We start from the raw sequence: 13,393 nt of genomic DNA on the forward strand, positions 1-13,393 counted from the left end.
ATGTGCTTGAAGATACAAAAAAGCAAGAGTAGAACGAGAGATAAACAAAGAATCATCACTTCAAGAAAGAAAAGAATGTTATTTATAACAATGTCTTTTCATCAAAAATATGATAAAACACAAAAAAACACGTGGGGGTGAGTCAAGGAAGAACAAGTTGAGTTGTCAGAAGTTGTCAAAGAGTTATGGTGAGGATGATGTGCTACGTCACAACGGAAGGATAAAAAGCAAAGATAAAAAGGAAGGATAAAACTGAAAAAATAAAATAATGGAAGACAAGATTAGAGTTATAGAAGATGTTATAAGAGAATATGAAGGGGAATTTGACGAAGAGAAAACCGAGACATTGATGAAGTTAATTTCAATTATGGAGGAAGTTCATCAAAAGAGTGAAGTTGTCATTCCACAGAAGAAAGTAGTATATGAAGCAATTGAGAATCCAAACAAAGAGACAGTTAGTAATTTTGTTGCAGCAACATTTAATGAACCATTTGGAGTAGACATCGAAAAAACAATGGAAGAGTTTGAGAGGAAGAAGAGAAGTGTTGAAGAGCGAATGAAAATGATTGAAGAGATGATGAGACATAACGAGGTTAAAGAAAAAATAGGAAAAGATGGGATTAAGCAAATAGAAACAACAATTCAAAAGATTGAGAATAAGTTAATTGAATGTCTTCGCAAAGAGATTCAAAAGGATAGAGTGAAAGAAGAAGAAACAATACCAAAAGAAGAAGAAACAATACCAAAAGAAGAAGAAACAACACCAAAAGAAGAAGAAACAACAAAAATTGCAGTTTCACAAGAAAGTGATGATAAGAAAAGTTGTAAACAAAAAGAAAGAACAACAAAAGAAAGTGATGATAAGAAAGGATGTGAAGAAGAAGAAAAAGAGGTAGACAAAAAATTTGAGAAACGAATTAAAGAAATCAAAGAAGAAGAAAAAGAAAGACGAGAGAAATATTTAGAATTTAAGAGGAAATATGAAGAACATGGGAAGAACAAGGATTATTATCTTGAACTGAAGAACCCAAGTAGTGAATGTGAGAATGAAATCAAAATAGGAGTTTGGATGAATCAAAAGAACAATAGTATTATGGATGAAATGGATACATATGAAGGGTTGAATGAAGCAAACAAGAAAGTCAAGAAAGAGATAATAATTGAGATGGAAAAAGAGATTGAAGAAATTGAAAGAATGGTTAGTGATATGAAAAATACAAAAATGGAATTAGATTCAATCAAAGAAGAAAAGAAAGAAGTTAATAAACCAATTAAAATCGAAGGGAATAATCAGAGATATGTTAGACCAGCACATAAAGTAGAAGATGATGAAGATAATATAAAAATTGAAGTTAATAAAAAAACAGAAACAGACAGAGTATTTGAACAAATTAATTGGAGGAAAATGGAAATGGGAATTCAATTTAAAGCAATTGATAAAGGAAAGTATTATGTGATGTATGCAAGAATTAAAGGAATGAGAGATGAAGACATTGATGTAAATATCACAAAGAATGGTAATTTAAGTATTAGTGGAATGAAAATACCAAATAAAGAAGAAAAGGAAATGATAATGAGGATGGTTAATCACCAACTTAGAGGAATTAGTGAGGAAGAAAAGGTACAAATTATATATCAATATTGCCAAGGGAAGTATGGAAGATTTAAAGAAATATATAGTATACCAAAGAATGTTGATATAAAGAAGATAATCGTCAGTTATACAGAAGAAGGTATTCTTCAAATCAACTTACCAAAATATATTGACTTCAATGAAATATACGACCCATTTGCTTTTATATGGTAATTCATTGATTTTATTCATTTTAATTTCATTCAACATCTCATTTTCATTTTGCATTTCTATTATTCTTGTGTTTTTTTTTAACCTATTATTATGTTTTATTTAATAATAAATAATGACTATGTGGAAAAATAGACAAAAACACTCTCAACAAAAACAAGAATTAAATAAAATAGAAGAATAAAAATAATGAAAGATAAAAGGTCAATTATTATATATATCCATAATTGAATTTTATGATTATTAAGAAGTGTTTATTTCATTTTCTTCGTTATTGTCGATTTGTGTAATAGAGTTCATTTCTAACACTCTCGTATTAGATTGTTCTTCTTCTAATGTGTTGCCAGAATTGAATATAAAACATTAAATCATTCATACTTTTTATTATTATTGTTCGTAGGATTTTGGAAAAGTCTAATTGTAATTTCAGTGTTTTCAATCTTCTTACTGATTCTTTGTGAATTAATCTATTTATTGATAATATTACAGGTATTATTTCTACATATATTATTTCTCTATTATTTCTTATTTTCTCTTGTAATTCTTTGTATTTATTTTGTGAATATATTTTATTTCTATATTATTATCTTGAAATACAGCAACATCTATAATATATCATTTATTTTCTTTCATATTTTGATATTATATATCTGGTCTTCTAGCATGGAATGATTTATCATTACTCAATTAATATTTTTGTAAGTTCTGAATTATTTCATTCTTATTAATACTATTATGAGTAATATTAAAGTCAATTGCATCAAATTCTTAGAGTTTTTTGTTATTAATATGTGTTTATATTTTTTAATATTTATGTTTTGATATTGTTTGTATCTTCTTAGTGTTTTATTTTGACTTTTATTTCTATTATGTTAATACTGTTTATTTCTATTGAAGTTGTTATTATTATTAAAGTGTTTATGACGATGATTATGAATGAAGTGATGAGTGAAATGATTTATATCATCTATGTTGTGATAGTTATGGTTATAATTCTTATTGTAATGATTAGTGTGATTATTCATGTATCTCTGTCTATACAGATAATACCTATTTTCACTCATTCTTCTATTATTTATATTTCTTTGTTGATGTGAATTTCTTCTTTTTTGGTTATTTGTTTTTCTATATTTTTTGTTGTATCTCTGATATGACAACTTTTTTTTTCTATTATTTTAAATAATAATAAAAATTTTTAGAATAACCTTCTAATTTTAATAAAAAAAATGCACGAAGTGGGGTTTGATCCCACGCATCTTTCGATATCCACGCCTAAAGCGGACGCCTTAGACCACTCGGCCATTCGTGCTTTTCCCTTATAAATGAATTAATATATTGAAATTATAATTGACTACAACTTTTCTATTGTTAAACAGTATATCATCAAAAAACAATCATCCACATAAAAACCTTTCTTACGGCGTAATAAAAAATGTAAAAAAGTCTTTAAATTAATTATGTCACAAAAGGTTTTTATTTATAAACCTTTGAATTAAATTAAAAGAAATAGGTTGTTAAAATTAAAAATTAGTGAAAGATTATAAAGAATGTGAAGAATTAAAAATTTTTACTGTTAGTTGTATTTACAATTTGATTTTGTTCATGTTGAGAAATTAACTTTTTTTCATTGTCTTAGATAATTTTTCTTTTCGTCTAAGGCATAAAGGATGTATTGTGAATTTAAAACACAGTAAAATATTATTTTTTTGAATGAAGAAATTTAATGACTATAAAATTAATAAATAAATTTTTCTTTGAAGAATTTGAACATTTTTCTATTTATACTTTATAAGGTACATCATTAACTATATCCTTATTTGTATATTTCAGTATTTAATACAACATGAGAAGTATAATTTTGAAAAAAAAACATCATGAATAACAAAAAATGAAGATATTTCTTATAGAATTATTTAAAAAGAAATATATATTACTAAGAAATGAAGAAAATAAATTCAGCTTTTTTATATTTTTATAATTATAAAATTTTTTATTTTTTTTTTCTTTTTAACAACTAAAAATTAATCTTTTTCTTTTCAATTAGAAAAAGAGAACTGATTATTTTGGTATTAATGGAAAAGCAAAATAAATCTCAATCTAATGAATTTGATTTATATCATTTTTTATTTGAGATTTCTATGGATTCATTAGAACCGAAAGAAGTCAGTCAGTTATATAATTTTTCTGAAGAATTATTCATCAAATATTTACCGTTAATTTTATCGTACACTTCAAGCCAAGATAGAGGAAAATACAAATTTGAATTATTTAAGACATTAATTAAAATAGGGTCTATATCAATGAAAGTATTACTTAGAATAATGATTTTGCACCATAATAAAAACTATTGTTTTTGTAAGAGTCATGACTTTCTACAATATATAACATATGAAAGTTCTCAAGAAGAAAAGGAAGAAGTGTTTTCAAAAGAATTTGAATGTAATTTAGTGAATATGATCATATGGAATAAGAACAATTATAAAGAAATGAAAGTGATTGAAGAAGAATTAAATTATCAATTAGAATGGATTGATAAAATGTATTATAACAAACAATGTGAAGGTTCGACACTTTTAGTAACAAATAAGTTAGAAGAAATACGAAATATAACAAATGAAATAGAAATTAAAGAACAAGAAATGGTTCAATATAAATGGAGTCTTTTAATAAATCCATATTTTGGAGAAGGTGAATTAAAAGGAATAAGAGTAATGAAAAAGTATTCAACAACTTGTGCACCAGTTGAATTTGGACTAATAATAAAATTAAATAATAAAATTAAAATAAAAAGAGTTTTGTATAAAAAAGGAGATGATTTAAGAGTTGATTTATCCGCAGAATTATCATTTCATGTTTTTAATTGTATTTGGAATAAATTTATATTTAAGGCATCTCCTCATATTGTTAATAATGAAGTCATCAAACCATTTGCTGAAACTTATGACGTTATTCCATTTAATGAAGGTGGTTTAATTGAAATGGTTGGTTGTTCTAATGAAACTCCGTTATGTTTAACTCATACCCAATTAAGTTGTTGTATTGATGGGAGAACATTTGAATTATATAGTTCAATTCCTTGTAATAAATGTCATCAAATATTAGAAGTATCATCATGGGATTTAAATGATAAAATGAAATTAATCGCTTCACTTTCAGGTGGATTTGTTGCTGGATTTGTTGTTGGATTAAGAGATCGTCATTTAGAAAATATGAAATTTCATTTATGTACTCATAGATTTGTTCATATTGACTTTGGGTATATTCTCAATAAAAAGCCATATTTTGATGCAAACAGATTTGCTATTCCAACAGTTATTAGAAATGAATTACAAAAGACTAAAGTAATAATTGATAATGAAATAATGAATGGATGGGATGCTTTTATTAGTCTTTCAACAATTGGTTATCTTATGTTAAGAAGAAACGTTGGATTTTTAACGAGAATTATTTCATTATTATTTTCATTTGATGAAAATTTTACTGATGAAGCAATTACCCAATGTCTTTCTCATTCATTTTATTTAACATTAAGTGAAGCAACTGCAGTTAATACATTAATTGGACATTTACAAGTATTTTCAATTCAAAAGATGATTAAAGACTCACAACATGAAATTTTACGATGGTGTCGTGGGTTGAATTAATTTATTAGATTTTCATTCAATTAATGTTAATTCCTTGTGACTTTAATTGTTGTTTCACAATACTAACAATTTGGTCAGCTTCTGTTTGAGTTTCAACAACAGGCTTTTCAAGAACTAAATTAATGAGACTAAAATTATTAATAAATGGTATTAAATAACAAACTTTTTCCTTTTGTTGATTCAACTAATACCAATGATTGAGGAGTAAAATCAAGTGATTTTAATGTTAACATGTCGTATTTTAATTCCTTATAATAACTATTTCCCTGGACATACTATATATTTATGACTTTGTCTTTTCATTTCTTTTGAAATAAGATAAAAAAATAACAAACTTTCTTTTCTGATAATTTTATTTCTTCTGGATTAGCAAAATATAATGCTGCCATATGTTGACGAAGTTCACCAACAGTCATGTTTTCATCTACCTCTGTCTCTTCTAATCTATTTAGTTAATATATTAACTTATTTAAATGAAGTAATTCAAACTCAATAGAATATTTATTATTAATGTAATGAATTTTCATATTTGATTATTTTTTTACAGATTTATTCTGAAATTTTTTTTTCTTAAAAAAAAAAAGAAATTATAATAATCATTTATACACCATTTACACTGAAACTTGTTCTTCAATGCTTTTGATTTGGTTTAGCCTATTAACAGCACTCTTACTAAGGTACGGAATTATTGAATTAGTATTTTCTAATACCATTTTCTTTATTTCTGAAAAATTGACAGGAATAGACACAAACGAAGTGTCTGAGCTTTTCATTCCGTTCGTAGTAAATAAATTTATTAACCAATTAGAAATTAGTAAACTTCTTGTTTGAGCAAATCGTTTAAATTCTTTCTTCCATAAACAGTCAACATCATACTGACCATCAAGAACCCATTTAAAGATTAATGAAATAGACTGCAAAGTCATACAAACAAATTCTTTATTTTCTTTAGGGATTGTTGTAACAAGAACTGAACAGAGAAATCGTTTAAGTAATAAATCAGTCAATACATTAGTAGTTTCTCCTGGGAAATATTCAGTAAGTTCAGTCGCTATTTCTGAGATAAATGAAATAAAACTACTAAAAAATAAGAACAATTCAATGGTATGATATCAAATTAATTAACAAACGATGGGAAATCAATCAAAAGGAGTTTTTTAATAAAATACTTCATTAATTCTTTTAATTTTTTAAGTTCTTTAGTAGTAACCTTTTGAGAAATATCCATTAAGTTAATATATATTTTATTTTTATTGATTAAAATAATAATTGACTCAGTAAGACTAACAAATAATTGTTTGATGTCATATTCCATATATATTCTAATAATTGTATTATAGACAGACTCCCTTTTAAACATTAATTTTACTGATTGTGTCTCTTTCATTTCTTTTTTAATAACCCATTCTAATAAATCTATCATTCTATTACTTCCAGAAAAGAATTTAAAAAACATTTTTAACTTATTTTCTGTTTCTTGTTCACTTTTTCCTTTTTCACAAAAAAACTTCAAAACACCAGTAAGAATATCGACATCAGTAGAAAATAATGCCTTAACTGATGAATATTTTTATGTTTTTTTTTATTTAATCAGAGAAATGGTATTTCAAACTTCTTCAAATGTAATATATTCATAAGACATCTAACTTTTAAATATAAGTTATTGTTTATTTTAAGATCATTCGGTTTTTTTTTTCATTCAAAACTATCTTTTTTGGATTATCCTCAACAAAATAATTTTAATTTTTCAATAAAAAAAGAATATAATGATGTTGTATATAGCAAAAAAAGTTATAAAATTAAAAAAAAATAATTTAAAGGAATAGAATTTTCAATCAAAAAAACTATAGAGGATAAGAGTAAATTAATAAAGCAATTATTTAAGTATTAATAGAAGTAGTTTCTATTGTTAATAGCTCAAGGAGAATAATCCACTCACCGAGTCTTCTTCTTCTAGTATTTCTACTGAGTGTGTTTGGTTGTGATAGAAGCAGTATTCCATGACATTTATCATGTTTTTTATTACAAGGTTTTTAATTTCTTTCTCGATGTCGATCTCAATTTTTAATTCTTTAATTAATCTAACACTTTCTTTATTTATTATTCCATTTATTGAAATTACTACTGGAATTATTTTGACATCTTTTAACTTTTCTATTTTCATTAACATATTCTTTAATTCCTTATACATATTCCTTTTCTTCCAAATACGTTCAATTAATATTGTGATATTCAACATTAGTCATATCAAATAATAAACTAGTTTTGTTCTTTTTATCTAATACGTATATGTCTGGTATTTTGTGATATTGTCATTCACTTTTAGGCATTATTTGTTTGTTCATTATCATAGTGATGTCTTTATATTGGAAGATTGTTTCATATTGTATTTTTATATTGATTATTTCATGTATATTTTCTTATTAATCAATATGATAATGCATATATGGTCATATTTTTCTATTTGTGATTTATTATGATAAATACAAGATAGTAGAATGTGCTCTACTGTTGTTATCTTGTCTTTACAAAGTGTGTAGTATTTTAATCTTTCATTTTTCTTTATTTTTGTTTTTCTATACCCACAAAATATTGCTCCATCTTGCATTTTAGTTAATTGTAGAAGTGAATTTTTCTTAATATTGATTGACTTCCATGCTTTCACTGTAGTAGTTTTATCTACTCCTTTTGACTCAAATCATTTTCTGAAGTGTCCACTTATTTGATGGGACTTCCATTTTTTGATGTATTTATCATTAACTTCACAGTGGATTATTCCCATTTCTTCACTACTTTCCGTCATTATTCTCATTTCATCCATATATAAAGTATGATTTGTTTTTGGGAATTTCTCTTCGATGAATTGAGAAATTACATTCATCTGGATGATGAAGAGTAGAGGGGATAAGGAATCACCTTGTAAAATTCCTCTATTTAATTTAATATATCCTAGATATTCATTAAATTTATAACCGATGAATATCTTCCATCTAGTCATCATACTTTCAATAATGTCAATGATGACACCCTCTACATTAAAATATTTTAATGATTCAATAACCCATTCGTGGTTTACTGTGTCATATGCTTTCTTAATGTCATAATATGACTCCACATATTTTGGGTATTTCTCTTCTTTTTGCTGCTTCATCATGTAACTATTAATTATTCCTTCTTTAGCAGCTAAAGATTGCAACTTACATCCCAATTGGTTACTACTAATTTTAAATGATTCATTATTCATGTTAAGTCTTCTGTGAATCTTCTCTTTTAATAATGAGGTAAATACTTTCATAATTACGTTTGTACAACTGATATGACGATAATTAGTTACATCATTCATATCACCTCCTTTGTGGATTAATAAAGTTCTTCCACTTACCATGTCTAATGGGATGTTTTCAGGGAAGTTCAACCATTCATTGAAAATATTAAGAATGGCTTCTCTTGATGATGACATCATTTTCCAATAATACCCATATATAGTGTCTATTCATTGTGCTTTCCAGTTACTTATTTTCATTATACTTGAATTTAATTCATTTATTGTTATAATGACATTATCATAGTTTCTATATCTTTCATTCCACAAGGTGATTTGTTTTATTTTCAATTCTCTTTATTTAATATCACCTGTGTTTCATATAACGATTTCCATTATTCTAAAGTAATATCGTTATTTGGGTATATTTCATTTTTTGGGTCTTTCTTCCTTATTCTAATTTTCTTGTTAGAATCAAACATGATTTTATTTGTATTGATTCTGATTATTTCATTTTTATTAAATTTAATTCTTTATTCATTGTCATCATATATTTTAGGTACTTTATTCTTTCTATTGCTTTGACTTTTATTCCTTCTTCAGAATATTCATTTAATTTCATGATGCACTTGATTCTGTACAATTTCATTGACCAAATCTTCTAGTCTATTTATTTTCTTTAGGATTTCTTTTATTTCATCAAATTTATCTCTTATTATTTTATTTTGGAGATAGAGGTGCATAACCATTGAAATCTTCTTCATATCATCTTGCAGATCCTGCATTCTGCTTCCTGACCATACCCATCTATTATTAATTTCCGTTATTAGTCGGTCAGTTTCTTTTCTTTTCCAGTAGTAATTAATATTGATACATTTTTCTACTTTCATTTCTTTTACTTTATTGATGAGAGTGTTAAGGTATTCTTCATCAATTTCTGTAGAGTTATTCTTTAATATGTTGTTTTTTATTATTGAATTACACTCTACTCTTCTTTCTATTATATCATTTACTTTCATTTTAATGTATTGTTTAGTACTTTCTTTTATTTTATGTGATATTTTAATATATTTAATATATTCTTTTTCATTATTGACATTGATGTTTGTCACTTTTATTATACTTTCTATTTGTTCCCATCTTAATTTCTTATATAATTTCTTATTCAACCAATTAATTGCAAAACAATACAACACTTCAATTAGAATTCTATTTGTTTGTTCTGTTGTATTTCTTGTCTGACTATCATCTCTTGTTTTTTGACAATCAGTGCTTTGCTTTTCTCTTCGATTTCCACTACTGTCTTTTTCATAGGAGTAGTTTCGTTCATCTCCATCGTTCCTGATGATGCTTTCCTCAATACTGGTTGTGTATTTATCACAAGTGTCATCGTTTTCTTCTTCTCTAGTTCCTTCTGTGAGATAAAATTTTCAATATCATCTTGTTGTTTTGATATTATTTGTTTTTGTGCTTCATTTTCTTTTTGTGTGTTGTCTAATTCTTCTCTTGTTATTTCTGCAATTTCTTGGTTTTTAATTGCAATTTCTTGATATTCAGAGATTTGTTTTTCTTTATCTCTTATTTCTTTCTTTAATTCTTCAGTGTTTTTTTCTATCATTTCAATCTTCTTCTCTAATGTGTTTGCATTTTGTTCTAGTATCTTGTTTCTCTTTTTCAACTTTTCAATTTCTTCTTTCATTTCTTCATTTTCTTTTTCTATCTTCTTTTTATTAGCTTGGATACTTCGGATTTTTTCTTCTTTGTTATTTACTTCTGTGATTTTCTTTCCTTCTATCTCATTTATTTTTCCTTGTAATTTTAAATTTCTTTCTTCTAATTTTTCATTTTCTTTCTTCATTTCTTCATAATTCGTTTGAATCTTTCTATTTTGTGTTTTCATTTCTGTAATTTCTTCTTCAAATTCTTTTTTGACTATTTCTTTTGCTTTTCTCATCATTTCTTCTGAAATCGCTTGTTCTTCTTCCATTTTTTCCATGCTGAGTTCTTTAACTTTTTCTTGTAATTCAGTAATTTGATTTTTAAGTGCAAGTATTTCTTCTTTATCTTTTTCTTCTTCTATCTTTTCTTCTTTATTTTTTGTTTCTTCTTGTATTTTCATTATACTTTCTGTTTCATTTATTATTCTTGCAATTTTACATCTATCATTCATTTCTTTAATTTGGTTTTTGTTTTTAATTTCTGTTTCTATAGCCTTAATGTCTTTTTCCTCCCAATCTTTTGTTTTTTCTTTAAACTCTTCTTTCGTCTTTTCAATTATCTTTTTCTTTTTAATTGAATATACTTCTTGAAGAATATCATACCATCTTTTTCTTTTACCTTCATATTTTTTTAGTATTTCTTCGTATTCTCCTTCATTCCATTCACTTGTTATTCTTTTTATTCTTTCTTGTATCTCATTTATTGTTAGCCATTTATATTTGTTATTTGTATAATCTTTATTGTTATTGTATTTACCTTGTTTTTTATTTGTTTTTCTTTGAGTCTTTTGTCTTCTAAACCATTTTTCCTTGGTGTATCGTTTACCTTTATTATTATAATTGTTATGCCATTTATTGCTATTGACATTTCTTTTTTTATTGTATGACCTTAGATTTCTATGTCTTGTTTGCTTTTCTTTACAAGACCCTAAGGTTTTACACAATAGCCATGGCATTAAAATTTGTTGTATTTCCTGCATTGGAAAAGGATCTCTAAATAATAAATAATGAAATAAATAATGAAATAACATATATTTAATTGAATAATAAAATAAATGAAAATACAATATTATTATTCTTTTTATTTTATCAATTTATCATTGTTTCATTTCATATTTATTATCATTATTATCCTTATAATTTGAATAATAGTGTTATTTGTTATTAAAATAAAATAAAGAATATAATTAAATTTATATTGATTCATCATTATTATTCATCATTTCTATTTCATTATTCTTATGATTTATTTTATATTTGAATAAAATAACAAATATTATATTATATTAAAAATAAAATTAAAACAATAAGAAAAAAAAAATAAAAGTATGAAATGAAATGATATTTAAAATAAATAAGAAAGAAGAAGAAATAAACAAAAGAATAAAATTAAAGAATAAAATTATTACAAAACAAATATAATGAATGATATATCATTTAATAAGAGATGAAATATCAATTCAACATATTGAAACAAATAAATAATATGAAATAAATTAAAAATGAATTATCATAACATATTAATAATTAAATAAATAATGAATGATTTTATTTCATTTCATTCATTTGATATTTCATTCTTTATTTTATTATCATTTAATTTGTTTATTATGTATTTCTTATCATTTAAATTATAAAATAAACATTCTTTTTATTCTTTAATAATTCAATTATCTTCTTTCTTTATTTCTTCTTTATTATATATAAAAGCAATTTTTTGGTATTGTTTTATTCTTCTTTAATTCTTCTTCACATCCACATCCATAAAAACATTTATTTCCAAATGATGTAATTGTTGATGGAATATTAATTGATGTTAACGATGTACAATCATAAAAACATCCATATCCTATTTTATTAATATTTGTTGGAATATTAATTGATGTTAATGTTGAACATTCAGAAAAGCATCCATTTCCTATGTAAGTAACACTTGTTGGAATATTAATTGTTCTTAATGTTGAACATTCAGAAAAACATCCATTTTCTATTTTAATGATTGATGGTGGAATAATAAATTTATTAATATCTTTCTTTTCAATATTCTTTCCATTTATCATTTCTAATTTTTTTGGTATTTTAATACTAATTAACACTGGTTCATTCATAAATATTCTTTCTTCACTTATATATTTTACATCTTCTATAGTAAGTGATGTTAATGATTCACATTCTTCAAAACATCTATCTCCTATTTCACTAATACTTGTTGGAATATTAATTGTTGTTAATGATGTACACCCTATAAAACATCCATCTCCTATTTTACTAACATTTGTTGGTATTTCAATTGATTGAATATCATCACATTTATAAAAACAATAATTTCCGAGTGATGTAACTTCTATTGGTATTGTATTTCCATACTCTTCTCTATCTTCTTCTGTATATTCGATATTTTTACAAATATTTCCTTCTTTTTTCTCTTCTAAATATCTTGAATAACTCACTTTATACCATATTATTTGTTTAAATATTCTTCCATCTTCAAATATTTCATCTTTTTCATTATAAATATGAAATGTTTCAATATTAGGAAACAATTTTCTGGAATATTGATTCAATGAAATTGGATTAAAATGAAATCGTTCCATATTCCCTCTAAATCTTTTAACTCCCATTTCTAAATTAATAAAATCATTAATATCTTCAAAATACTTTGAGACAATCATTATTTCATTATATCCTAATTGCATTCTTTCTTTATTATTTTCTTGTTTATTAGTTCTTCTTTTATTTTTAGTTTGAACTTAAATTATTATTAAGATAATCGTCATTCTATTTTTCTTTTTTTTATTTTTTTAATATAAATTATTAATAATTATATTTGTATTAACTTAGCTATTTCTTTATATTTATGTCATTCATTGTTATTTTCATCAACTTCATTTTTATAGTATTTATAATGTATATTTATATATGATCATTTTCTAATGCAGGAAATACAACAAATTTTAATGCTAAC

The 13,393-nt window shown here is 24.3% G+C and overlaps 4 protein-coding genes and 1 non-coding gene across 5 annotated transcripts, besides 5 other annotated features; 2 read left to right on the forward strand and 3 right to left on the reverse strand.

Annotated features, from left to right (window-relative positions):
• Positions 1-268: 268 nt before the first annotated feature.
• EHI_184220 (uncharacterized protein) lies at positions 269-1,807 on the forward strand (the record flags this gene model as incomplete). Its single annotated transcript, XM_646504.1, has 1 exon — positions 269-1,807. One exon carries the CDS (start codon positions 269-271, stop codon positions 1,805-1,807), a length of 1,539 nt encoding a protein of 512 aa, XP_651596.1.
• A 189-nt stretch (positions 1,808-1,996) lies between these two features.
• Positions 1,997-2,630: a repeat region.
• Positions 2,619-2,950: a repeat region.
• Positions 2,951-3,031: 81 nt separating this feature from the next.
• Positions 3,032-3,113, reverse strand: EHI_184230. The gene has a single exon. It is a non-coding gene; the product is annotated as a tRNA-Leu (tRNA).
• A 1,177-nt stretch (positions 3,114-4,290) lies between these two features.
• EHI_184240 (uncharacterized protein) lies at positions 4,291-5,448 on the forward strand (the record flags this gene model as incomplete). Its single annotated transcript, XM_646503.2, has 1 exon — positions 4,291-5,448. One exon carries the CDS (start codon positions 4,291-4,293, stop codon positions 5,446-5,448), a length of 1,158 nt encoding a protein of 385 aa, XP_651595.2.
• A 137-nt stretch (positions 5,449-5,585) lies between these two features.
• Positions 5,586-7,090, reverse strand: EHI_184250 (uncharacterized protein; the record flags this gene model as incomplete). Its single annotated transcript, XM_001914102.1, has 5 exons — positions 5,586-5,714; positions 5,784-5,892; positions 6,202-6,528; positions 6,579-7,000; positions 7,061-7,090. The coding sequence occupies 5 exons, from the start codon at positions 7,088-7,090 to the stop codon at positions 5,586-5,588; spliced, it is 1,017 nt and encodes a 338-aa protein (XP_001914137.1).
• A 227-nt stretch (positions 7,091-7,317) lies between these two features.
• Positions 7,318-8,211: a repeat region.
• Positions 8,202-11,421: a repeat region.
• Positions 11,422-12,125: 704 nt separating this feature from the next.
• Positions 12,126-13,124, reverse strand: EHI_184260 (uncharacterized protein; the record flags this gene model as incomplete). Its single annotated transcript, XM_646512.1, has 1 exon — positions 12,126-13,124. The coding sequence occupies one exon, from the start codon at positions 13,122-13,124 to the stop codon at positions 12,126-12,128; it is 999 nt and encodes a 332-aa protein (XP_651604.1).
• Positions 13,125-13,349: 225 nt separating this feature from the next.
• Positions 13,350-13,391: a repeat region.
• The last annotated feature ends 2 nt before the right edge of the window (positions 13,392-13,393 follow it).

Source organism: Entamoeba histolytica, genomic scaffold (genome assembly GCF_000208925.1).
Source record: "Entamoeba histolytica HM-1:IMSS scf_1104750519089 genomic scaffold, whole genome shotgun sequence".
NCBI classification, from domain to species: Eukaryota; Evosea; order Mastigamoebida; family Endamoebidae; genus Entamoeba; species Entamoeba histolytica.